General features: G+C 42.0%; 4 protein-coding genes across 8 annotated transcripts; 2 read left to right on the top strand and 2 right to left on the bottom strand.

Annotated features, from left to right (window-relative positions):
- Positions 1–318: 318 nt before the first annotated feature.
- tspo (translocator protein) lies at positions 319–8818 on the top strand. Of its 5 annotated transcripts, none has more exons than XM_046310683.1 (4): positions 319–574; positions 7530–7707; positions 7960–8098; positions 8294–8818. In XM_046310683.1, the coding sequence occupies exons 2-4, from the start codon at positions 7532–7534 to the stop codon at positions 8471–8473; spliced, it is 495 nt and encodes a 164-aa protein (XP_046166639.1). In that variant the 5' UTR covers positions 319–574; positions 7530–7531; the 3' UTR covers positions 8474–8818. The 5 variants fall into 5 exon arrangements, with proteins under 5 accessions (XP_046166639.1, XP_046166640.1, XP_046166641.1 ...); XM_046310684.1 differs by having other exon boundaries at positions 326–566; positions 7509–7707; XM_046310685.1 differs by having other exon boundaries at positions 326–574; positions 7509–7707.
- A 62-nt stretch (positions 8819–8880) lies between these two features.
- LOC124002883 (ubiquinol-cytochrome-c reductase complex assembly factor 2) lies at positions 8881–10772 on the bottom strand. Its single transcript, XM_046310687.1, has 4 exons — positions 10586–10772; positions 9951–10025; positions 9643–9712; positions 8881–9055 (listed from the first exon to the last, which is right to left on the bottom strand). Exons 1-4 carry the CDS (start codon positions 10721–10723, stop codon positions 8943–8945), a joined length of 396 nt encoding a protein of 131 aa, XP_046166643.1. The 5' UTR covers positions 10724–10772; the 3' UTR covers positions 8881–8942.
- A 36-nt stretch (positions 10773–10808) lies between these two features.
- tomm6 (translocase of outer mitochondrial membrane 6 homolog (yeast)) lies at positions 10809–11875 on the top strand. Its single transcript, XM_046310688.1, has 3 exons — positions 10809–11022; positions 11386–11508; positions 11619–11875. The coding sequence occupies exons 1-2, from the start codon at positions 10919–10921 to the stop codon at positions 11480–11482; spliced, it is 201 nt and encodes a 66-aa protein (XP_046166644.1). The 5' UTR covers positions 10809–10918; the 3' UTR covers positions 11483–11508; positions 11619–11875.
- Positions 11876–19191: 7316 nt separating this feature from the next.
- On the bottom strand, positions 19192–25875 carry sirt4 (sirtuin 4). The gene is made up of 4 exons (XM_046309953.1): positions 25736–25875; positions 20346–20836; positions 19934–20228; positions 19192–19713 (listed from the first exon to the last, which is right to left on the bottom strand). The coding sequence occupies exons 2-4, from the start codon at positions 20834–20836 to the stop codon at positions 19561–19563; spliced, it is 939 nt and encodes a 312-aa protein (XP_046165909.1). The 5' UTR covers positions 25736–25875; the 3' UTR covers positions 19192–19560.
- Positions 25876–26398: the final 523 nt, after the last annotated feature.

Genomic DNA, 26398 nt, shown 5'->3' with positions numbered 1-26398 from the left:
AGAAGGCTGTGTGAGATAGTCCCCCCTCAAAAACCTAACCACATTTGGTTAGTAAAGACCCTAAGGATAATTTTCCACCATGCTTTAGCGTAGACATGTAGAAAGGCAAGTTATCTCTCCAGACCAATATTCTCAACATACCCGTGTCAACATTGTACATTTTCATTATTGGTAATAAAAAAAACATTTTTTTTTCATAAATTACTTATTGCCTTTTCTTGTTGGCCATTGATTAAATATATTTTGAATGAATTATCCACATTGGAATTTTTTTTTAATGTGGTCATTACCATACGAACGTAGTTCATCGTTTGTGCTGTTAGCAGCATACTAGTGTTTATAGAAGGGTTTTGTAACACTTTGGGAGTGTCCTCCTAAACAAGAACTGCATGATAAGAGAACCCGATCCTTGAGAGAAACATTTTATCTTCGTTTTTCAGAATGTTTTAGAAAGGTGGTGTCAGGCCACCATTTAATTTGTTCATTTCACCTTTCCGGAACCGTAGCCTACCTACCAAGCCCCGTGTAACAACGTCCTCGAACTATCGCACTCATCTATCTAACAGGTAAGCAGGTAAGAAGACTGCATTGTTACATTCGATTGACACAAGTTTGACAATGTTGCAATTTAACTTGTTAGTTGTTACAAAGTTGCAAATTAACCATAAGGTTCAATAATCATAAACGGAACAGAGTGGAGAATGTAGCTAGTATGGTTTGGTATTTGATAAATGTGTCTAATTTCCTGTTCTGATGCATTAATGGGATCTTTGTAAAGCATTTACGTTATGTGTCATGTGTTTATTTAAAACGAAACGTATATAGCTTGATAATGCCATTTATTTTTCAGTGAAATTGTCCTAATAGGTCTAGCCTTTTGCCTATTATAACTTTGTTGATGTGTTGCCAGGAGAAGTGAATGCGCACGGCCCTTTTACATCATGTGATTGAATGACCGTTTTGTTTTAGGTCCTATAAGGGAAATGGATTTGCAATTGACATAGGCCTACTCTAAACTAGTTTCCAGGAAAGTGTTTAGTTTATAAATTACACATGCAGGCCTATAGGCTATTAGCAATTATTCAATCTTTTTAATGTATTATACCATTTAGAGTTCAGCCGTGTGAACTGTCATTTTAATTCTGAAGTTGCAATAGGCACATCAAATTATGGGACACACTTTTGCTATAGATATCAGCGCACATATGCGTGCACAGTGTTGAGAACAAGCCTCACTCATGTCTGGATCTTGGAAACTATTCAACACACTGTGCATGTACAATGAGGCTTTACCCCAGTGTTTAACCCAAAAGGCTCAGACTGTAGTGTTACCATCTACGCGGGCCAGCACCTGTGTCTCACTGCGCCAAGACTCCAGCGGACCTGCTTTAACTTGGGGCCAAGGCAAGGCCGCCGGGGTTTTCCGGAAGACATTAACAAAACAATGGCTAACTATGAACATGGGTTTACAGTACACATTTTAAGGTTAACACCGTCTCACAAAGCAACTGTTTTGATTATGCAGAGATTGTTGATTCTCTCTTTCTCTCTTCACAAGTCCCCACTGTCAGTCACAGCTATGGAAACACAATTTATAACATCAGGGTGTATAGACTAGTGTAACATTGGTGTTACAGTCGAAAAGCAGTAATAGAGAGCAAGTTGGCTAAACGGAACTATAGTAATTGATGTTGCTGTTTCATCAGGGTGCTACAAAGATGAAGTAAACCAATGTAATCGCTGAATGTTTGCTATTTCATGCAGACAAAGAAAGAAGCGAACTAAATTATTTAGTATTCGAATTTCACATTTTTTAAAGTTGATCATTTACGCAAAGTAATCCTAATGGGACGAGAGCTGTGTTTGAATACTCATTTTACCCACACTAACCGTACTAATTGTTAAGTGAATTTAGTATATAGCATGCTTATTGGTCATAGTATGGATTTAGTTAGTATGCCAAAAGTTCCCGGATGTCGTACTAAATTCGCCAAAATATGAAGTCTTCACGCAGAGGACGCTAATAATGCAATTCTTCAGGAAATGGGCGTGGCTTCACCTCGTTTTCAGATTTGTAGAAAATTGCAGAAAATATGCAGCCCGAGTACAACGAAAGCGAATTCAAGTTCAGTGCTTTAACTAATTATGACAAATGCTAATGAACATGTTACTTGGCCACTTATGCATAAAACGTGCCAGTATATTAACTATAGGCTAACTACCCAACGTTTATTGACTTAATTATTCCCGTCATTCTTAGTTTAGCTAAATGGTATAGACGAGCGATCTCAATGGACATTCGGGTCATTTCTAAATTCGCTCTGGCTATCTTACATTTACATTTACATTTAAGTCATTTAGCAGACGCTCTTATCCAGAGCGACTTACAAATTGGTGCAATCACCTTATGACATCCAGTGGGACAGTCACTTAACAATAGTGCATCTAAAACTTAGGGGGGGGGTGGGGTGAGAGGGATTACTTAACCTATCCTAGGTATTCCTTAAAGAGGTGGGGTTTCAGGTGTCTCCGGAAGGTGGTGATTGACTCCGCTGTCCTGGCGTCGTGAGGGAGTTTGTTCCACCATTGGGGGGGCCAGGGCAGCGAACAGTTTTGACTGGGCTGAGCAGGAACTGTACTTCCTCAGTGGTAGGGAGGCGAGCAGGCCAGAGGTGGATGAACGCAGTGCCCTTGTTTGGGTGTAGGGCCTGATCAGAGCCTGGAGGTACTGAGGTGCCGTTCCCCTCACAGCTCCGTAGGCAAGCACCATGGTCTTGTAGCGGATGCGAGCTTCAACTGGAAGCCAGTGGAGAGAACGGAGGAGCGGGGTGACGTGAGAGAACTTGGGAAGGTTGAACACCAGACGGGCTGCGGCGTTCTGGATGAGTTGAAGGGGTTTAATGGCACAGGCAGGGAGCCCAGCCAACAGCGAGTTGCAGTAATCCAGACGGGAGATGACAAGTGCCTGGATTAGGACCTGCGCCGCTTCCTGTGTGAGGCAGGGTCGTACTCTGCGGATGTTGTAGAGCATGAACCTACAGGAACGGGCCACCGCCTTGATGTTAGTTGAGAACGACAGGGTGTTGTCCAGGATCACGCCAAGGTTCTTGGCGCTCTGGGAGGAGGACACAATGGAGTTGTCAACCGTGATGGCGAGATCATGGAACGGGCAGTCCTTCCCCGGGAGGAAGAGCAGCTCCGTCTTGCCGAGGTTCAGCTTGAGGTGGTGATCCGTCATCCACACTGATATGTCTGCCAGACATGCAGAGATGCGATTCGCCACCTGGTCATCAGAAGGAGGAAAGGAGAAGATTAATTGTGTGTCGTCTGCATAGCAATGATAAGAGAGACCATGTGAGGTTATGACAGAGCCAAGTGACTTGGTGTATAGCGAGAATAGGAGAGGGCCAAGAACAGAGCCCTGGGGGACACCAGTGGTGAGAGCGCGTGGTGAGGAGACAGATTCTCGCCACGCCACCTGGTAGGAGCGACCTGTCAGGTAGGACGCAATCCAAGCGTGGGCCGCGCCGGAGATGCCCAACTCGGAGAGGGTGGAGAGGAGGATCTGATGGTTCACAGTATCGAAGGCAGCCGATAGATCTAGAAGGATGAGAGCAGAGGAGAGAGAGTTAGCTTTAGCAGTGCGGAGCGCCTCCGTGATACAGAGGAGAGCAGTCTCAGTTGAGTGACTAGTCTTGAAACCTGACTGATTTGGATCAAGAAGGTCATTCAGAGAGAGATAGCGGGAGAGCTGGCCAAGGACGGCACGTTCAAGAGTTTTGGAGAGAAAAGAAAGAAGGGATACTGGTCTGTAATTGTTGACATCGGAGGGATCGAGTGTAGGTTTTTTCAGAAGGGGTGCAACTCTCGCTCTCTTGAAGACGGAAGGGACGTAGCCAACGGTCAGGGATGAGTTGATGAGCGAGGTGAGGTAAGGGAGAAGGTCTCCGGAAATGGTCTGGAGAAGAGAGGAGGGGATAGGGTCGAGCGGGCAGGTTGTTGGGCGGCCGGCCGTCACAAGACGCGAGATTTCATCTGGAGAGAGAGGGGAGAAAGAGGTCAGAGCACAGGGTAGGGCAGTGTGAGCAGAACCAGCGGTGTCGTTTGACTTAGCAAACGAGGATCGGATGTCGTCGACCTTCTTTTCAAAATGGTTGACGAAGTCATCTGCAGAGAGGGAGGAGGGGGGAGGGGCGGAGGATTCAGGAGGGAGGAGAAGGTGGCAAAGAGCTTCCTAGGGTTGGAAGCAGAAGCTTGGAATTTAGCGTGGTAGAAAGTGGCTTTAGCAGCAGAGACAGAGGAGGAAAATGTAGAGAGGAGGGAGTGAAAGGATGCCAGGTCCGCAGGGAGGCGAGTTTTCCTCCATTTCCGCTCGGCTGCCCGGAGCCCTGTTCTGTGAGCTCGCAATGAGTCATCGAGCCACGGAGCGGGAGGGGAGGACCGAGCCGGCCTGGAGGATAGGGGACATAGAGAGTCAAGGGATGCAGAGAGGGAGGAGAGGAGGGTTGAGGAGGCAGAATCAGGAGATAGGTGGGAGAAGGTTTGAGCGGAGGGAAGAGATGATAGGATGGAAGAGGAGAGAGTAGCGGGGGAGAGAGAGCGAAGGTTGGGACGGCGCGATACCATCCGAGTAGGGGCAGTGTGGGAGGTGTTGGATGAGAGCGAGAGGGAAAAGGATACAAGGCAGTGGTCGGAGACTTGGAGGGGAGTTGCAATGAGGTTAGTGGAAGAACAGCATCTAGTAAAGATGAGGTCGAGCGTATTGCCTGCCTTGTGAGTAGGGGGGAAGGTGAGAGGGTGAGGTCAAAAGAGGAGAGGAGTGGAAAGAAGGAGGCAGAGAGGAAAGAGTCAAAGGTAGACGTGGGGAGGTTAAAGTCGCCCAGAACTGTGAGAGGTGAGCCGTCCTCAGGAAAGGAGCTTATCAAGGCATCAAGCTCATTGATGAACTCTCCGAGGGAACCTGGAGGGCGATAAATGATAAGGATGTTAAGCTTGAAAGGGCTAGTAACTGTGACAGCATGGAATTCAAAGGAGGTGATAGACAGATGGGTAAGGGGAGAAAGAGAGAATGACCACTTGGGAGAGATGAGGATCCCGGTGCCACCACCCCGCTGACCAGACGCTCTCGGGGTGTGCGAGAACACGTGGGCGGACGAAGAGAGAGCAGTAGGAGTAGCAGTGTTGTCTGTGGTGATCCATGTTTCCGTCAGGGCCAAGAAGTCGAGGGACTGGAGGGAGGCATGGGCTGAGATGAACTCTGCCTTGTTGACCGCAGATTGGCAGTTCCAGAGGCTACCGGAGACCTGGAACGTTACTCTTGATTTCAGAGCACTCTCGTCTGAGTGTACCAGAACGCAGAGTAATGCATGTTCAACTGAAATGATACTGTTCATTTACAGTATACTAAAATTAATGTATACTATTCCTGCTGCTTCATTACAGTATATACTCATTATGGAGTATACAGTATTGTTATGAAACAGGCAAGAAGCAGGTCTCGACCTAGCCCGAAGTCCAGCGCGCTGTCGATTGTGCCCCAAAAGCATGCTCAAGCGGCAGAGTCGATATCCGCTCTTTTAAACCAAGGGTCGTTGTAGTATGTTAGTATGGTTATTTGAACACAGCTCAAGGTTGTGTTCGTAAATTCCTTCTGAAGTGCCAGTGAGTTCTGGCCCGATGCCAGTTCAGAGCATTGTCAGATTGTGAGGTCCGAACGCTCTGAATTTGAAAAGACAAAGACAGTCAAGCTAACAGGTTACGGTAGATTAGTTTGCTAGCTACTTCCAGACAACAAAAAAAACTAACTTTGACCATTTTACTCCCCCTAGCAGAGCTGGTTAGGCTGTTTTCATATTAGCAAGAGTGTTGGTGACTGTAATTGTTATGTGGTCAATGATTTTAATTACGCTTTTTGCCGATGTTTACAGGCACCTGCCATATTCAACTGGTGTTAAGCGTTCGTAAATTCCTCAAGTTATCTTGCACACTCAGTGTATTTGCGAACGCGCCCTAGGTTGTGAGACTGGGTGTGTATTCCTCCACTCCAGGATTACATGGTAGTTTGCCTCATGTTAGGCTTTCGAACAAATAAATACAACAAAGGACAACAAAATGCATCAGATTAACCGATTTTAATGAAGCTAGCAATGCATCTCAGTGATTGACAGTAGTCCACAGGTATTATTGCATGTTGACTAACACATGGCAGTGAAATTAGATTATATCTAGTCATGATCAGTTTCATAATTAATTCTGGTAAATTTAGTAGCTAGATTGGATTGATAGCGGCATATTGACGTTATTGGTTGGCTAACAAGCAACACTTGGCGTTACACATCGTTCACTTTCGGGAAAACTGTCCCAGCCACTAGGTAGCTAGCTATCGTTAGTTCAAATAAAGCAAAACGATGTAACGTCACTAATATGAGAGTGCAAATGTAAACTATAAACCCACCATAGTTTAATTTATTTATGAACTCTCAGGCGGAGTAGCCTGGTTGCCGTCTCTTTTCAGCTACTTCATTCTACTCCGTGTCATACGCAGTTGTTGTCATCATCACTCCGTTGTCAATTTAGCCTTTATTTCTCTGATCTTAGTAGCAGAAAGCATTTTCTATTTGTGTCCGTCAAGGCAGCTGTCAATGATCACGTTAGACTGCGTTTCGTTTATTTTTTTATGGTGGTAGCTCATATTGACCAGTAGTGTGTGCCACAGAAAGTATTTGACTCTAGCCACAAAATTAAGGAAATTAGAAAGGGGGATTTCGGCAGGAAAGAAAATGGCCTTTCCAAAGTACTCCCCCCATTCTAATTTCGTTACTACAGTCAAATACTTTATATAGAACAAACTGGGGGGAGGCAACCGAAATGAATAATGATTGAATGTGTGTTATATTAAACATGAGGGAGTCAAATGTAGGCAAGCAATACACATTTCAGAACAACTACTAGTCGAATAAGACATGGGAGAGATGAGAAATTACTCGTGCACCCCCCGCGATCAAAGGACACATAAAAAAATGCTTTCTGCTACTAAGATCAGTGAAATGTAGGCTAAACTGACAACGGGGTGAAGAGCAGAAATCTCAACTAGCAAGCAATTCGCAGCAATGAAGAATTGAGTGCGTGCGCGTTTACGTGAAGGGGGGTATTCTGGCAGGGAGAGATTTTCGGCACAATACCTGTTATTGTAAATAAGAATTTGTTCTTAACCGACTTGCCTAGTTAAATAAAGGTTAATAAAATAATTTAATGACCAGAAATAACTTTGGCAAAGGACTGGAAAATCTGTGGTGTAAGTAATGTTAGCTAAAACGACCGGCAGAGGGTTCTCGTTGGAACGTGGACGCGCATCAGACAGTACTTGCACTTTGAAACCCACGCCCACTGAGCAAAATGCCATGAAAGGAGTGTGTCCCATCCCATCAAATTATAGCCTACAAGTGTAATGAATTCTACAGAATAATAATGAACAGGTTTAACCAATGTAATTAACTAATCTTTAACAGACAGCACCCTCTCTTCGCCAGACATGTCGTGGCTGCCTATGCTTGGTTTGACTGCCCTGCCTCATCTAGGGGGGCTCTATGGGGGCTACGTGACACGCAAGCAGGTGAAAACCTGGTACACCACTCTCAACAAGCCGTCATGGCGTCCAGCTAATGCTGTGTTCCCAATAGTGTGGACCACCCTCTACACAGGCATGGGGTGAGTGAGACAGCATACTCTGCCAGTTTGAAAACAATCCTCTAAACCCCTTCCATCATCAGATTTTAATTGCAACCAATATGGTACTGTACACCTATCTAGATTCTACATAATGTATGCTGTTTCCCAACTGAATGTGGTGGAAATCAGCTTCATGTACTTAATTCAGAAAATAATTTTACCACTATTTAATTTTTTATGAATCATGAAATATGGAACTAACATGCATTTTATCATTGATCACCGTGATAGGTATGGCTCCTACCTGGTGTGGAAGGAGTGTGGGGGTTTCACTGAGGATGCTGTGGTACCTTTGGGATTCTATGGGTTGCAGCTGGCTCTCAACTGGGCCTGGACTCCGATCTTCTTTGGAGCACACAAGTTGAAAATGGTGAGCTCTCAGATAATGCAATGGTTGTGGGCTGGTCAAAAGGACTCATGGCTTCAGGTTGAGATAATGAGGAGCAGTACACTCAAAATGAGAATTTCTCTATAGGTGATCCATAAACACATTCCATTGTAAAAACCACCTCCATTCTGCTGCCGTGAGTGCGGCATGATCAATGTTGTGTCCTCTCTCCCCCAGGCACTCATAGAGATCGTGATGTTGACTGGTGCTGTTGGAGCCACCATGGTATCCTGGTATCCCGTCAATCGCACGGCCAGCCTGCTCCTGACACCCTACCTTGCATGGCTGTGCCTGGCCACCTCCCTTAACTACTGCATATGGAGAGATAACCCGGATGAGGATGAAAAGGAGGAGTAGGCAACACGGTATTTTCTGTACCTGGTTCCAGCTCCATTGGCCAAACAATTTGTATAATGATGATGTGCTACTGCATTTTTGCTTTTTTACATAAAAAAAGGTTTCTCTCATAACCTAATCACCAATGAAGAAATGGGGGCTTGGCTTTTGCAAGATTTAAATGTTTTTCAATGGCCTTTAATTTATTCCAATATTTCTGTTGAAGAAACTTACCATGGCTTTGTATTATACCGATATTTCCTTGTCTTATTACAAGGAAAGTACATGCCAGCAAAGCCTTAAGTATATCAGATTTGATTTACATACGCCTACTATGTTGTTCATATTAAAAAATGTCATACTTTATATGCCCCATTTCTTCTGTATGATACAATGGCCCTGCTTAAATGACAAGAGATCCAAAGAAATAAGAATAACGTTTTATTTCTAAAGTGGCTGAATGGGAGAGGAAAGATACACAGCACAAGTGCTACTTGTTTTCAGGAACCTTCTCAGGGGTGACATCTTCTGGTTTGGTGGAGAAACGCTCTGTGAGAGTTTTCCACAAGCCCTTCTTCTCTTCATCCATCTGCTGCATGCTACCTGTGAGGGTGAAGATACAAGAGAGGGGTTATAGAGACATCAGAACCATTACCATGCATTTTCTGAACACCCTGTGGAGTTCCTTTAGCTTGTGTGCCAGTTTGCTGTTTTGGCTCTCTTGCAGTCTGGGAGCCAGCCTCCTGCTGAAAGAGTGCAGGTGTCTAGTCTGCCAGAGGGCCCCCAGGCTAGTGCTAGTCTGTTTCTCCTCTCTAAGGAAAAAGCTTCTATGAACATGCTGGTATCCTCAAAGTCCACTAGATAGTGCTATTAGCCCGATTAACACTACAGTTGTTGTTTTTGAGACAACATCATGACTGATATAGTAGTCTATGCTTTTTCATTGATGTGTCTAAAATTGACAGTAGTAGGATTCATGAACTTTTAATAGAACATTTGGTATTGAAAAGAAATAGGGAGGTGTGTATGTCCTCAATAAATACAGAAGCATTTTCACTTGATGGCTAATTTATTGCAACATAACTAGACCTAATTAACTAGACAATGTCATATTCACATAGTTGCAAGCATAAAGAAAGAAAGAATGATATACATGGGAAAATGGATATGTAGAGATATTGTGTCCATACCTGTTGCTAATAGCATTCTACATTCTTCCACTGTGACACCTGTAAAACTGGTGTCTCTTGTGCGGGGGAACTGTGAACAGATATTACAGGAGATAAAGGTGATGATAACCCTGACTGACATCACTTGGCTGATTCCAAGCTCTTTCATAGCTGCCGCAGGAAGCAAATGTATCGAGTAATGAACAGATATCACTGAGTGATCCTGGCTGTGGATTTGGGCCTATGGGTTGGTTAGGCCTATGCTATGATATGAAAGTCTCTACATTAAAGCCAATACAATATCAATAGGGATATAAGGGAATACTTACTCGTTCTCTGTATATGTTAGTGTTAATCCGGGCCAAGCTTTCATACATTTGATCACACTTCTCTGGATCCGAGAGCTGTCAAGTAAGATCAGAACAGTTAATAGGGGGACCATACAATATCCACATACAGATAAGGGCATTTTGTAAGATTTCATGCTGTTCAATGGTCAGTTCAATTTAAAAATAAGTGTGAAAATTACTAATTTAAAAAGTTAAGAAATATGTTTAAAACCATCATGTTGATCTTAGGTGAGGCTACATTTCCTCAGCCCCATTCCTCAATTTACCAAACAGTGGCAGAAGGCTTTTCAAATGACAGATAATGCCTTTGCCTTTTGTAAGTAAACCAGTCCCTCCGTGCTACTGAATGATTGTTTGGACTGTAGTGTCTCACAACTCAATCAAAGATATTGAAAAACATTTGATTATAGCTCTAAAGGTTGCGATTGTCATTACTAAACATGTTTGTTTAGCCTGTAACTGCAAGGTCGATATGGACGGGTGCCCTATCATCACCATCCTACGCTAGCTATGGGTGCCCTATCACCATCCTACGCTAGCTAAACTTCAGCCTGAAGCTATCTAGCCACATTGGTTAGCGTTCTCGTACGACATATGAAGCGGAATCGTTTTACCTGTGTGTTTTCACCTTCACGAAAGGCAAGGGCTACTCTCTGTCTTAGAAACGTTCCTAAATCACGGCCTTTCTTTGATTCGTCCCGTGGCCATTCTTCGCAGAGTTTCAAAAACCGACGGTACCGTGTTGCAGACATTTTCTGTTATGGAACACAAAAAACGACTATGAATATGTTAGATAAAGACATCATTGAACGACCTGAGTTTGGCCGCTATCGGCGACCGTAGTTTCAACTTCATGGCATTCGGTATTGGTGTTACATGTCAAACCTTCCCCTCGCTGGGAAATCGTTATTTAGCAGAAAGGCAAGCACTCACACTAAAAAGCTAATATGAGTGGAGCTGCAAAAAAGGCTGTCGGGGCACCGTCTGGTGGTGTCGGGGAATGGATCAGTACCGCATGTCGGTTCGCTACAGATAGGAATGATTTTCGAAGGTAGTTATGATTAAACATTCACATTGTAGCTAGCTATCTTGCTAAACATGTGCCTGCTTTGCCCTTGGATATACCGGTATGAACACCCCTTAGCTAATTGCTCAGCAGTCATTGCAAACATAACATCAAATTCGAACGAACATGTTTTTGTGATATTTGGGACACATTTTGTGATACGTTGTGGGGTTGGGCAATCCCATAACAATACCCCCCAACATACAAACTGTAAGAGTCAACTTGGAACTAACTCGGTAAAGTAATGAATATAATGAATTATTGTATTGTCTCCCGTGACTTTATTCATGAAGATCATTTTGTTGTATATAATTATATTAATTCATTGTTTAATGTGTCTTTATTTAGGAACCTACTGGTCAACCTGGGCCTTTTTGCAGCTGGAGTTTGGGTTGCCAGGAATCTCTCAGATTTTGACCTGATGTCTCCTCAACCAATCACGTAGTGCAATAACTGGATGGATGTCGGGAGGTACAGGGCAGGCCTCACCTCAATTCATGTTTGATTACCTGGTATATGTGTAATATTGGTTTTTGCTAGTTGAATGAACACCAGTATTAATATCTCTATTTTATTTTCAGGTGTGTCGGACCAAAATGGCAGTCGAAGGGACAAGATATATGCTTTATATTTTCTATTTTGTTGGTTGGTGATGGGATAATGTTAAAGATAGTCTGGAAACTGGTGTGACTGATAATTACTTTATTTGAACTGTATTGCTTTCAGTATCAACACACTTTCACTTCTCTTCATTATGTACATGTTAGATCCAATGCACACAGTGACATAACTTATGGCAATCATTTACCTGCTTAAATAAAGTTCATAATGCTTTTAACTTGCAGCTTAAGTGCTAGAGAGAACTTCAAAACTGAGCTTGGTGTGGAATCAATCATAAAACAGAAATTCTTCAAGAATCTAAGTCTGTGCATGCCCACTTAGCCATGGGGGCAAGAGAACCGGTCTGCACTATGCTACTGCTGTCAGTGTCAACAAAGAAATGTGACGACCAGAAGCAGGCATACTTTGAAGTTACCGTTAGATTGATAAACAAATAAACTGTAGAAACAATGATCTATAATTCATTAGTCAAAGTAAATTATATGTGGTAAGAAAGGCATAAGCGTTGAACTGGTGTACCATTTATTACTAGGCTAGCTGTTTTTTTTGCTAGCTAGCTACACTGTGCGGAACAAAAATATAAATGCAACGTAAAGTTTAGTCCCATGTTTCAAGCGCTGAAATAAAAAATCTTATTGACATTTTCCATATGCAGAAAAAGCTTCAATCTCAAATTATGTGCACAAATTTGTTTACATCCCTGTTAGTGAGCATTTCTCCTTTGCCAAAGTAATCCATCCAATTGACGTGTGGCATATGAAGGAGCAGATTAAACACATGATCATTACACAGGTGCACCTTGTGCTGGGGACAAACGGCCACTCAAGTGTTCAGTTTTGTCACACAACACAATGGCTGCGGTCCAATCTCAAAGTAGACAGCACTCAGCCCTTGAATTATGATTTACATTGTCATATCCGAGTGCTCCTTAAATGTCTCTTGCCCAAGCAAGGGAGAGTGTTGATCGGAGACGCAATGTCCTTGGTGAAAATCTTAAAGTTGACCTTAAAAACAACCCACCTAAAGATATTGATGTAGCTAGCTACAGTTACCCATACTAGCTGGCTAGCTAGTTTTATAGTTTGGTCATTTATTCCAATACATTTCAGAATTCCCAAAAATATGTTTATGAAGCTAGCTAAGTTTTATAGCCTCCTCACTCTGAGACTAAGCCAATTTGCCATCTCTAAAATCAATGTCATTGTCGTGGAAATTCTTACACAGGGACTCTCAAAGTCAATCTTAAATGAATCATTGTTTATTGTCAGTGCGCTGGAAAGGTTCCAACCAACTCATTGCACAATTTTTTATTTCACCTTTATTTAATCAGGTAGGCAAGTTGAGAACAAGTTCTCATTTACAATTGCGACCTGGCCAAGATAAAGCAAAGCAGTTCGACAGATACAACGACACAGAGTTACACATGGAGTAAAACAAACATACAGTCAATAATACAGTATAAACAAGTCTATATACAATGTGAGCAAATGAGGTGAGAAGGGAGGTAAAGGCAAAAAAGGCCATGGTGGCAAAGTAAATACAATAAAGCAAGTAAAACACTGGAATGGTAGTTTTGCAATGGAAGAATGTGCAAAGTAGACATAAAAATAATGGGGTGCAAAGGAGCAAAATAAATAAATAAAATACAGTTGGGAAAGAGGTAGTTGTTTGGGTACAAAACAATAGTACACAAGTCAATCAGGAGCTATACCTGGGCAGACCCAGCAGTTGTCTAATATACAGCTATGATGGAGCATAATTAATCAATACCATTTTGTTTCATTCATGTGACCGACCAATACTGTTTCACAACACGTGACAGACCAACACCTCACAAGGCTTCTCTCTAAACTGAGACCTTGAAACGATATCTATCATTCGTTTTCAAAACACCGGCTGGATGTACTGCCAAATTGCAGCTACTGATAAGTGAGGATTTGTACAGTCAGCCACTTGCATGAACACATAAATTGGTTATTAGAACAGCACATGAATAGAAGACAGAAATTAGTGAAAAGAAAAGTACAAACATTAAAATTCCCCTACATCACATACAATAGTTCCTGTCAAAGGTTGACACACTTACTCATTCAAGGGTTTTTCTTTATTTTGACTATTTTCTACATTGTAGACTAATAGTTCAGACTTCAAAATTATGAAATAACACATGAAGTCATGTAGTAACCAAAAAAGTGTTAAAACTAATCCAAATATATTTGAGATTCTTCAAAGTAGCCACACTTTGCCATGACAGCTTTGCACTCTTTGCATTCTCTCAACCTGCTTCACCTGGAATGCTTTTCCAACAGACTTGAAGGAGTTCCCACATATGCTGAGCACTTGTTGGCTGCATTTCCTTTACTCTGCGGTCCAACTTATCCCAAAACATCTCAATTGGGTTGAGGTCGGGTGATTGTTTGTAGGCCAAGTCATCTGATACAGCACTCCATCACTCTGCTTCTTGGTCAAATAGACTACACAGCCTGGAGGTGTGTTGGGTCATTGTCCTTTTGAAAAACAAATTATAGTCCCACTAAGCGCAAACCAGATGGGATGGCGTATCACTGCAGAATACTGTGGTAGCCATGCTGGTTAAGTGTGCCTTGAATTCTAAATAAATCACAGACAGTGTCACCAGCAAAGCACCATCACACCTCCATGCTTCATGATGGGAGCCACACATGCAGAGATCATCCATTCACCTACTCTGCTTCTCACAAAGTCATGGCGGTTGGAACCAAAATGGTCACATTTGGACTCATCAGACCAAAGGACAGATTTCCACCAGTCTAATGTCCATTGCTCATGTCTCTTGGCCCAAGCAAGTCTCTTCTTCTGATTGGTGTCCTTTAGAAGTGGGTTCTTTGCAGCAATTCGACCATGAAGGCCTGATTCAAGTAGTCTCCTCTGAACAGTTGAGGTTGAGATGTGTCTGTTACTTGAACTCAGTGAAGCATTTATTTGGCCTTCAATTTCTGAGGCTGGTAACTAATGAACGTATCCTCTGCAGCAGAGGTAACTCTGGGTCTTCCTTTCCTGTGGCGGTCCTCATGAGAGCCAGTTCCATCATAGCACTTGATGGTTTTTGCGACTGCACTTCTTGAAATGTTCCATATTGACTGACCTTCATGTCTTACAGTAATGATGGACTGTCGTTTCTATTTGATTATTTGAGCTGTTCTTGTCATAATATGGACTTGGTCTTTTTCCAAATAGGGCTATCTTCTGTATACCACCGCTACCTTGTCACAACACAACTGATTGTCTCAAACGCATTAAGAAGGAAAGAAATTTCACAAATTTACTTTTAACAAGGCACACCTGTTAATTGAAATGCATTCCAGGTGACTAACTCATAAAGCTGGTTGAGATAATGCCAATAGTGTGCAAAGCTGTCATCACGGCAAAGGGTAGCTACTTTGAAGAATCTCAAATATAAAATATATTTAGATTTGTTTAACACTTTTTTGGTTATGACAGGATTTCATATGTCCAAACTTTTGACTGGTGCTGCATATATATATATATGTGTGTTTTTTTTAATAAATATATATATTTTAGCAAGCTAGCATCATAATTTTGTCTGACATGCCAAAAATGCAGCCGTGTTGATTAAATGTTACACTTCGCCGCCACCGGAGAATGACACCTGACTACAGTTTGCATTGTGGGTCTGGCTTCTTCACCTGTGGGATCGTCTGAAAAATTCATTCTGAGTGGGTGTTTGCCCTCCCAGGCCCCCCATGGCTGTGCAGATGTCCAGTCATGTGAAATCCATAGATTAGCTTAATTCATTTCAAATTGACTGATTTCCTTATATGAACTGTAACTTAGTAAAATCTTTGAAATTGTTACATGTTGCGTTTATTTTTTCGTTCAGTATAGTTCCCCCGCAAACTTGCTATGCTTGAGTTGGGGCGGTATGCAAACTGACCATGTGTATGTGACCAATAAAATTGGATTTGCAGTCACTGAGCTACAGTGGGGAGCTATCAGGGACGATTCAGGCTTTACTTGCTCATATCAGACAGTTCGGGCAACAGTTCGGGCAACAGAGATGATGAGGAATAGTCCTCTGTATCTAAGAAAGATATTGTTACAATCTGGAATCTGTGCATTCTCTTTGGGATTCTATTGGGCTACCACTCCACCTACTGGTTTGACCAGAGCAGGAGCTTTGAGAATCGCCTAGCTCTGCTACAGGCAGAGATTCAGTCAGTTCTGGATAACTGGACTAAACTTCAGGAAGGCTTTCAGCGCAGACTGACTCAGTGTGACCAGATCAACTGTCACCTTACCTTCTGTGGCTCTGTGATTCCAATAGCACTTTGTTGATGGATATTATAGAACATACTATAACATGGATTTACATAAGTTGGTTTATTTATTTATTGGAAATGCAAATCCCCCTCATTTGGTAAATGCATTACTGTGGTGTTGACATTACCTAAACCATGTCTGTGCACTGACAAGACGAGATCCCCCACAATATTATTATTAGTAGGCCTACATATCTAAAGCTCATCTTTAAAACTCTAAAATAGTTATTGCACCTATTTTCCATATTGGTGGTTGTCTGTAAAGTATATACTAGTTAGCTAAAGCGATGGATAGGCTAAGTGAAAAGTAGAATAATAACCATTCATTCCTATGGATGACTATTACTTCCAGGGAGGATCAATAAGGCAGGGGTTAACTTCAGAATATTGCCCTGTCAGCCATAGAGTATACAGTGCCTTCAGAAAGTATTCATACCCCTTGACTTATTCCACATTTTGTGGTATTACAGCAGGGGTGTCAAACTCATTCCATATGAAAGGCCTAGTGTCTGCTGGTTTTTGTCTTTTTCCTTTCAATTAAGACCTAGACAACGAGGTGAGTGGAGTTCCATACTAATTAGTGACCTTCATTCATCAATCAAGTACAAGGGAGGAGTGACACGTGTCTTACTGCCTGAAATCAAAATGAATTAAACAGATTTTTTTTCTCACCCATCTAAACACGATACCTCATAATGGCTACCACACTGTGAAAACATGTTTTTAGAAATGTTTGCAAATGTATTTTCATTTCAATGCAGAAATCTCATTTACTCAACAAAAATATGAATGCAACATGCAACAATTTCAAATATTTTACTGAGTTACAGATCATAAAAGGAAATCAGTCATTTGAAATTCATTCATTAGGCCCTAATCTATGGATTTCAATTGACTGGGAATACAGATATGCATATGTTGGTCACAGGTACCTTACATTTTTTTTAGAAAAGCAGTCAGTATCTGGTGTGAGCACCATTTGCCTCATGCAGCTGTAACAGTATAGCTTCCGTCCTTCTCCTCGCCCCTACCTGGTCTCGAACCAGGGACCCTCTGCACACATAGACAACAGCCACCCCCGAAGATTCGTTACTCATCGCTCCACAGCCGTGGCCCTTGCGGAGCAAGGGGAACAACTACTTCAAGGTCTCAGAGCAAGTGATGTCACCGATTGAAATGCTATTAGCAAGCATTTAGCTAGACATTTCACATCGGTTACAAAGCATGACATATATATTTTGCATAGAGTTGATCAGGCTGTTGATTGTGGCCTGTGGAATGTTGTCCTACTCTTCAAATGACTGTGGAACACACTGTCATACATGTCCATCCAGAGCATCCCAAACATGCTCAATGGGTGACATGTCTGGTGAGTATGCAGGCCATGGAAGAAATGGAACATTTTCAGCATCCAGGAATTGTGTACAGATCCTTTGCGACTTTGGGCTGTGCATTATCATGCTGAAACATGAGGTGACAGCGGCGGATTAATGGCACAATGGGCCTCATTATCTTGTCACGGTATGTCTGTGCATTCAAATTGCCATCGATAAAATGCAATTGTGTTTGTTATCCGTAGCTAATACCTGCCCACACCATAACCCCACTGCCACCATGGGGCACTCTGTTCACATTAACATCAGCAAACCGCTCTCCCACACGACGCCATACAAGCTGTCTGCCATCTGCCCAGGACAGTTGAAACTGGCATTCATCCGTGAAGAGCACACTTCTCCAGCGAGCCAGTGGCCATCGAAGGTGAGCATTTGCCCACTGAAGTTGGTTACAACGCCGAACTGCAGTCAGGTCAAGACCCTGGTGAGGATGACGAGCACACAGATGAACGTCCTTGACATGGTTTCGGACAATTTGTGCAGAAATGTTTCAGTTGTGCAAACCCAGTGCAAACCCAGTTTCATCAGCTGTCCGGGTGGCTGGTCTTATACGATCCGTCCAGTTGGACGTACTGCCAAATTCTCTAAAATGACATTGGGGGTGGCTTATGGTCGCTAAATTAACATTCAAATCCTCTGGCAACAGCTCTGATGGACATTCCTGCAGTCAGCCTGCCAATTTGCATGCTCGCTGAAAACTTGAGACATCTTTGGCATTGTGTTGTGTGAGAAAACTGCACATTGTAGAGTGGCCTTTTATTGTCCCCAGTACAAGGTGCACCTGTGTAATGATCATGCTGTTTAATCAGCTTCTTAATATGCCACACCTGTCAGGTGGATGGGATTATCTTGGCAAAGGAGAAATGATCACTAACAGAGATGTAAACAAATTTGTGCACAACATTTAAAAAATATAAACTTTTTGTGCTATAAGCTATTCACACCGCTGAATCAATACGTGTTAAACTAATCTTTGGCAGGGATTAGGCCTTCAGCTGTGAGTCTTTCTGGGTATGTCTCTAAGAGCTTTGCACACCTGAATTGTATAATATTTGCACATTATACTTTTAAAAGTAATTTGTCAAGCTCTGTCAAGTTGGTTGTTGATCATTGCTAGACAGCCATTTTAAAGTCTTGCCATAGATTTTCAATACGATTTAAGTCAAAACTGTAACTAGGCCACTCAGAACTGTAACTAGAACATTCAAAGTCATCTTGGTAAGCAACCAGTGTATGGGTGGCCTTGTATTCCAGGGTATTGTCCTGCTGAAAGGTGAATTTTCTCAAAGTGTCTGTTGGAAAGCAGACTAAACCAGGTTTTACTCTAGGACTTTGACTGTACTTGGCTCTATTCCGTTTATTTTTATCCTAAAAAAACTCCCTAGTCCTTGCTGATGACAAGCATACCCATAACAGCCACCACCATGCTTGAAAATATGAAGAGTGTGTTGTTGGATTTGTTCCAAACATAATGCTTTGTATTCAGGACATAAAGTACATTTCTTTGCCATATCTTTTGGCAGTTTTACTTTGTGTTATTGCAAACAGGATGCATATTTTGGAATATTTATATTCTGTACAGGCTTCCTTCTTTTCACTGTCATTTAGGTTACTATTATGGAGTAACTACAATGCCATTAAACTCTGTATCTGTTTTAAAGTCACCATTGGCCTCATGGTGAAATTCCTGAGTGGTTTCCTTCATCTCTGGCAACTGAGTTAGGAAAGACGCCTGTATCTTTGTAGTTAGTGACTGGGTGTATTGATACACCCTCCAAAGTGTAATTAATAACTTCACCATGCTCAAAGGGATATTCAACGTCTGCTTTTTATTTTACCCATCTACCAATTGGTGCCCTTTGCAAGGCATTGGAAAACTTCCCTGGTGGTTGAATCTGTGTTTGAAATTCACAGCTCGACTGAGGGACCTTACAGATAATTGTATCTGTGGGGTACAGAGATTTGAATACTTTCTAAAGGCACTGTATATGTACAAGCCCATAACACATGATTCCTGGTTACTAGTAGTGTCCATCACTTCAGCCCAATGTCCTAAAGCTGATTGCATTGCTGCCAGGTTGACCAAGAGTTAGAATAGTAGAGCCCACTGAATAGTTCTCAAAACAATACAACGGTATCTGTGGATCAGTGACTGAAGTCCTAGTGAGGCCTTCCGTCTGTCTTTGTGGTCAGTGAGGCTGAATGACAGACAATACCTCCCCACAACGAGCACTGACTCTGAACTCTGCCAGGTGGTCGGCCCTGGTAGACCCAATGTTCAAGATGGCTACTGGGATCTTCTGGTCAGCTGCTGCCAGTAGGAATCTGTATCCAGAATACACCTGGAAAATTAGAAGGGATGTGAAACTTCCACATATTGTAAGGCTATTGAGTTGTTTCCTTTGTGTCACAGGGACATGTTTTTATAAGTATACCATATCAGTAAGACAAACATAACAGAATATCACCTGTAACAAACAGTTGACTATATCAACAACATAGCAACACTATCAATTTAAACATTTATGGTAGGTCGTGAACAATTATATATATCATGCCCACCTGCAAAGAAGATCCAGCGACAAGAACCGCATCGGACTCAGCTAGTCTCTCATGTACAAACTGCACTGTCCTTCGGTTCACTGTGTCCCCAAAGAATGTCACCTCTGGCTTCAATATGCCCCCACAATCCTTACATGAAGGCACTCTGAAGTGGAGGACCTGCTCGTCCTCAATGAAGACATCACCATCGGGAGCCACACCTCCTGCCTGTGCACCCCAGCTAGGGTTCAGTGCTTTGAACCGCTTCTGGAGGTCCTCCCTTGGAGACACGGCACCACAGCCCAGACACAACACCCTGAGAGGGACACACACACACAAAGGTAAAAAGTTGAGTGTTGTTCTGTGCCAATGTCCTTGAAGAAGAAGTCAGTCTGTATTGTATGTGTGACACAGTACATTTCTACCTCACTACCTGTGTGCGCAGCCGTGCAGTTCAGTCAGTCCTTGATGGCCTGCCTTGGAATGAAGCGCGTCCACATTCTGAGTTACCAGCCAGTGTACCTTTCCCTGCTCCTCCCACTGCTGCAGAGCCAGGTGGGCAGAGTTCGGCTGATGAGAGGAGAACTGTGGCCAGCCCATATAGTTCCTAGCCCAATAGCGCTGACGAGACTTGGCGCTGCGTATATACTCTGCATACTGCATAGGTCGCCTGTCTGTGCGGGCGTAGAGACCCACCCCCTCTGAGCGGTAGTCTGGAATGCCAGACTCTGTGGACAGACCCGCCCCAGTGATGACGAAGAGGCGCGTGGCACGGGACAAGAAGGCCTGTAGCTGCTCCAGGGTGTGGGCATCGATGGTGCTGCTGGCAGGCACAAAGCTCTGGATGCCCTCGGGAACTGATGATGATGCCCGTCTCCCAGGGGCTGCGCAACACAGTGCCAAGGGTCTCCATGGGAACCGCATCTGCATACAGAGTACAGTGTAAGATTGATGCATGTAGTTCGATCCACCTCAAAAAGCACTTGAGGATTTCGACCCACTATCTCAGATTGTTCTGAAATAGTTTCTGTAGTTTGTAACAGATACAATTAGCATTCCTGAAACATTACACTCCAGTGTTGATTTGGCCTTAAGTTATTGTCCTGCTGAAAGGTGAATTAATCTCCTAATGTCGTGGGAATCAGATTTAACCAGGTTGTCCTCTTGGATATTGCCTGTGCTTAGCTCCATTCAGTGTTATACCCACAGTGCTTGATTTGGGACGAAACTGTCCTGAACGCCTTACCGGCACTTCTAATTTTTGGGGAATTGCGTACCAGCTCCTCTATAAAAACAAAGTACCCTATCGCTGGCCCAGATTCACACACCAAGGCAAAACAGGTTGATCAAAGCTGAACGAAGTCGGGATCTTCATTGAATAGCAATAGAGAGTCCGCATTAATTTCCTGATTCTGCTTTGTTCAAATGTATTTGCTATTAGTCTGTGTTGACAGTAAACTGTTCCGAGATTGCCTGAATAGCATGATGTGCTGATCCAAGTTGTCCAATTAGGGTTTGTCAGGTCATGGAAATTAGTTTAATAATTGTTGTTACTGTAATTCATGAAAGCACACTTAAATATGATCAATCAATAAAAAGACATATCTGCCATTATCGGAATGACCCTTCAGTGTGTGCCAGTGCCGGAGGAGATAGACAACGACATTTCAGCAGCAGGTATAAAATAATGACAGACGAACTAGATCACCATTTAGAAACACAACTTGTAGCAGTTCTCGCTAGTTAACTATAGCTAACTAAGCATTAATTCCGTTGTTGCACTGTAGAGCCTGAAGAAATCTGCACCGTTAGAAAGCTGGGATTTACCTCTATAAAACAGTAGCCATGTAACGTTAACTGTGATAATGTTAAAAAATATTCTAAGAATAGCATAATTGACATAACTTGCTGTGCATAGACCTCCCCTGAAAGGTTCATATTTCAGCCTTATATATGAACATGTCTAGTTAGATTCAGTACCAGTCAAATGTTTGGACACACCTACTTATTCCAGGGTTTTTCTTTATTTTGACTATTTTCTACATTGTATAATAATAGTGAAGACATCAACACTATGGAATAACACATATGGAATCATGTAGTAACCAACAAAGTGTTAAAACAAATCAAAATATATTTTATATTTGAGATTCGTCAAAGTAGCCACCCTTTGCCTTGCTAACAGCTTTGCCCACTATTAGCATTATCTCAAACAGCTTCATGAGGTAGTCACCAGGAATGCATTTCAATTAACAGGTGTGCCTTGTTAAAAGTAAATGTGTGGATTTTTTTCATTCGTAATGCGTTTGAGACAATCATTTGTGTTGTGACAACGTTGGAGTGTATACAGAAGATGTCCATATTATGGCAAGAACAGCTCAAATAAGCAAAGAGAAATGACAGTCCATCATTACTCTAAGGCATGAATGTCAGTCAAAACTGAACATTTCAAGAACTTTGAAGCACTATGATGAAACTGGCTCTCATGAAGACCGCCACAGGAAAGGAAGACCTAGAGTTACCTCTGCTGCAGACGACATGTTTATTAGAAATAACTGCACCTCATCCCAAATAAATGCTTTACAGAGTTCAAGTAACAGTCACATCTCAACATCTACTGTTCAGAGGAGAGTGAATCAGGCCTTCATGGTCGAATTGCTGCAAAGAAACCACTACTAAAGGACACCAATAATAAGAGACTTGCTTGGGCCAAGAAACACGAGCAATGGACATTAGACTGGTGGAAATCTGTCCTTTGGTCTGATGAGTCCAAATGAGATTTTTGGTTCCAACCGCCGTGTCTTTGTGAGACGCAGTGTAGGTGAACGGATGATCTCTGCATGTGTGGTTCTGACCGTGAAGCATGGAGGAGGTGGTGTGGGTGTGCTTTGCTGGTGACACTGTCTGTGATATATTTAGAACTTAAGGCACACTTAACCAGCATGGCCACCACAGCATTCTGTAGTGATATGCCATTCCATCTGGTTTGTGCTTAGTGGGACAATCATTTGCTTTTCTTCAGGACAATGACCCAAAACACACCTCCAAGCTGTGTAATGGCTATTTGACCAAGAAGAGTGATGGAGGGCTGCATCAGGTGACCTGGCCTCCACAATCACCTGACCTCAACCCAATTGAGATGGTTTGGGATGAGTTGGCCTGCAGAGTAAAGGAAAAGCAGCCAACAAGTGCTAAGCATATGTGGGAATTCCTTGACGGTTGGAAAAGCATTCCTCATGAAGCTGGTTGAGAGGCAAAGGGTGGCTAATTTGAAGAATCTAACATACACTTTTTGGATTGTCTTCACTATTATTCTACAATGTAGAAAATAGTACAAATAATATGCTATGCTTGAAAATATGGAGTGGTACTCAGTAATGTATTGTATTAGATTTGCCACAAAAGATAACACTTTCTATTCAGAACAAAAAGAAAATTTTTGGCCAATTTTTTTGTATTAAAGTATTACTTCAGTGCCTTGTTGCAAACAGGATGCATGTTTTCTGTACAAGCTTCCTTTTCACTCTGTCAATTAGGTTAGTATAGTGGAGTAACTAAAATGTTGTTGATCCATCCTCAGTTATCTACTATCACAGCCATTAAATTCTGTTTTAAAATCACCATTGGCCCCATGGAGAAATCCCTGAGCGGTTTCCTTCCTCTCCAGCAGGATGAGCGCCTGTATCTTTGTAGTGACTTGGTGTATTGATGCACAATCCATCTACATTTACCCATCTACCAATAGCTGCCCTTCTTTGTGAGGCATTGGAAAACCTCCCTGGTCTTTGTGGTTGAATCTGTGTTTAAAATGCACTGCTCGACTGAGGGACCTTACAGATAATTGTATGTGTGGGGTACAGAGATGATGTAGTCATTCAAAAAATCATGTTGAAACACTTTTGCACACAGTGTGAGTCCATGCAACTTATGTGACTTGTTAAACTCATGTTTACTTCTGAACTTATTTAGGTTTGCCATAACAAAGGGATTGAATACTTGAATCAAAACATTTTAATTTATTAATTTTCTTAAAACAATTGCACTTTGACATTATGGAGTATTCTGTGTAGGCCAGTGACAAACATATACATTTAATCCATTTTAAATTCAGACACTAACAACAAAATGTGGAAAATGTATAGGGGTGTGAATAATTTCTGAAGGCACTGTATTCTGAAATACCATTTTTCACATTAATGTATTCATGTTTGATTAATTTTGATATTGTTTGGAACAATATACAATTTCCAGTGGGCTCTCTGCTACTAAAAACTAAACGTTATACATAGAAATTAACATGTATAGGTCATTAACCAATCACAGCCCTCCTGTAGGATTGCCCATTCAACAAATCACCAGCAGAGGGAGTTCCCTTTGAATCCATTCCCTGTGTTGGTGGTACTCATAACATGTATTTATCGTAACTTTAAAGTAGCAGGGAACCAGGTCTTGAAATGATGTATTTTGAGGTCAATATTAATAGCTTTAAAATTAAATGCATGTGTAAAATTGTATTCCAGAATGTAGCGATACTCCATATTTTAAACCACACTGAGGAGTACAATGACACCAAGGTGTTGTCTGTATCATGTACGGTTCACGGATCATTGGGCATGTACAGGTGGGGGAGGGGTGGAGGAAGAAGCGTGGTACTATATTTATTGAATATCTGAATCCTATTTATTCAAATGGCCAATTTGCGTGCAATAAATTAAACTAATTTCGCATAGATCAAATTAAAATGTCAACAAAATAATATAACCTGTTTCTAACCACAAACTATTTAACAACAATCTGAGATTGCGGGTGTCATGGCTTGCTGCAATGACATGGAACGACTGTTGCATGCTTTTGTTTTCTTATACACTCATCAAAAAAGGAACCTGTTGGGATCAAGTGTTTCACTGGGTAATAAACTCCATGGTTGTCACGATCACTTGTGGGGTTGATTTGGCCCACAATGTAAAGCAAAACTGTGGTCACGTGTCGCTCAACAGATACGACATTGATTTCAGCGTTTGCCAATAGTCTTAGTCTCATAGTGAGGAGACTTTAAAAAGTACCTAGCTTCATAAAAATATTTTGGGGGAATTCTGAAATGTATTGGAATAAAATCACAACTATAAAACTAGCTAGCCAGCTATGTGTAACTGTTAGCTTGCTAGGTACATTAATTGCTTTAGGTTGGTTGTTTATTAGCGCAACTTCAAGATTTCCATAAAGGAAAATTGCGTATTTGATCATCTCTCGCTTGGTACACTCAGATGTGACGATGTAACATTTCATTCAAGGGCTGAGGGTATAGGACAGTCTACTTTGACTTTGGATTGCAACCAAAATCTCATCTGTTGATGGGAGAATCTCCATTCCTTCTCAAAACCCATTGGAAGTAAAGGTCAGAAAGGCGGGACCTCTGGCTCTCTCATCCAATGGGTTTCGAGAAGGAGGTAACGAGAGAGAGGACACGAGCTGTAAATTATTTAGATTTCTCTTATGTAAATTCAAGAAAACATGGACATGCCCTGATGCCTCCTCGCAAGCTTGTCACATCTTTTATTAAAAAAATATATAATTATGGTCACCAAGCAATAATTATATGTATCTACCTTTATCTGACATAGTCATTGTTCATTTTGTCTTTTACGGTATTCGACTTTTTGTCAAGGCTGATGTATGTATGTTTACAAGTTCTGGCTCATCATTTGAACTCCTGTCATCAGTAACAAGGTTACGTGGAGTAAATACGATAAGAAGCATAGAACCACAAAAAGGCATGAATTAGACATTGTAAGTAGTAATACAATTCAGCGTCATGTAACGTACCTTACAATGGCACGAGGTACACGTTTGATTGAATAAATCGCCGACAATGTAGCAGGCAGCCAACTCTTACGAAAAAGAGCGACAGGAAATACCAGTGCAACGAAGAACGGCAACCGCCGCTATGCACGCTGGGACTTATAGTCTTGTGGAATTTACCAACGTACTAACGTGCATAGCTCAGTGTGTGGTACACAAGGGGGTTCCCAAACTTTGTTTGCGTCGGGGACCCATTTCGTGTCAGCAAATGCATCCGTCGCCTTCATCAGAATAAAACTCCAACTGTAGACGGCATTAAAAATAGCATACAGGTAGTTTTACGTTGACTAAAACAGTGCATGTCCAGACCTTGGCAATACCATACCGTTTTAAAGCTAATTTATTGCAATTCTACACATTTTGCAATATTAAAATAATGCACTGTGTTCAAAACCAAATTTTGGGGGAATAGAAGAAGAATTCTGTTGAACAAGATCATTAATGGAGTATTGTGAAGACCAATCTGTGAGCCTCACAGGCCCATGTTGTGCATATAAGGGCTAAGAACATGAATATGACATTGTATTGTAACTTCAACTTTTTCCACAGATCCCTTGTCCAAAATCCTTTTAATTTGTTGTTGCTAGTAATTTTTCAAAAAATAAAATATTTGTTTTAATATTTAGA

This window comes from Oncorhynchus gorbuscha, linkage group LG18 (assembly GCF_021184085.1).
Source record: "Oncorhynchus gorbuscha isolate QuinsamMale2020 ecotype Even-year linkage group LG18, OgorEven_v1.0, whole genome shotgun sequence".
In the NCBI taxonomy this organism is placed as follows: Eukaryota; Metazoa; Chordata; class Actinopteri; order Salmoniformes; family Salmonidae; genus Oncorhynchus; species Oncorhynchus gorbuscha.
This window is presented reverse-complemented; position numbering and strand designations above follow the sequence as displayed.

What these genes read in the sequence shown, in the direction of transcription:
- tspo (XM_046310683.1), top strand. Translation starts at nt 7,532, where the DNA reads ATGTCGTGGCTGCCTATGCTTGGTTTGACTGCCCTGCCTCATCTAGGG. An exon ending in ACCCTCTACACAGGCATGGG is followed by an intron (nt 7,708 to 7,959) that starts GTGAGTGAGACA and finishes TCACCGTGATAG; the next exon opens with GTATGGCTCCTACCTGGTGT. An exon ending in GAGCACACAAGTTGAAAATG is followed by an intron (nt 8,099 to 8,293) that starts GTGAGCTCTCAG and finishes TCTCTCCCCCAG; the next exon opens with GCACTCATAGAGATCGTGAT.
- LOC124002883 (XM_046310687.1), bottom strand. Translation starts at nt 10,723, where the DNA reads ATGTCTGCAACACGGTACCGTCGGTTTTTGAAACTCTGCGAAGAATGG. An exon ending in CTAACATATACAGAGAACGA is followed by an intron (nt 9,713 to 9,950) that starts GTAAGTATTCCC and finishes ATCTGTTCACAG; the next exon opens with TTCCCCCGCACAAGAGACAC. An exon ending in TAGAATGCTATTAGCAACAG is followed by an intron (nt 9,056 to 9,642) that starts GTATGGACACAA and finishes TCACCCTCACAG; the next exon opens with GTAGCATGCAGCAGATGGAT.
- tomm6 (XM_046310688.1), top strand. Translation starts at nt 10,919, where the DNA reads ATGAGTGGAGCTGCAAAAAAGGCTGTCGGGGCACCGTCTGGTGGTGTC. An exon ending in GATAGGAATGATTTTCGAAG is followed by an intron (nt 11,023 to 11,385) that starts GTAGTTATGATT and finishes GTCTTTATTTAG; the next exon opens with GAACCTACTGGTCAACCTGG.
- sirt4 (XM_046309953.1), bottom strand. Translation starts at nt 20,836, where the DNA reads ATGCGGTTCCCATGGAGACCCTTGGCACTGTGTTGCGCAGCCCCTGGG. An exon ending in CTGCACGGCTGCGCACACAG is followed by an intron (nt 20,229 to 20,345) that starts GTAGTGAGGTAG and finishes TGTCCCTCTCAG; the next exon opens with GGTGTTGTGTCTGGGCTGTG. An exon ending in TCGCTGGATCTTCTTTGCAG is followed by an intron (nt 19,714 to 19,933) that starts GTGGGCATGATA and finishes CTAATTTTCCAG; the next exon opens with GTGTATTCTGGATACAGATT.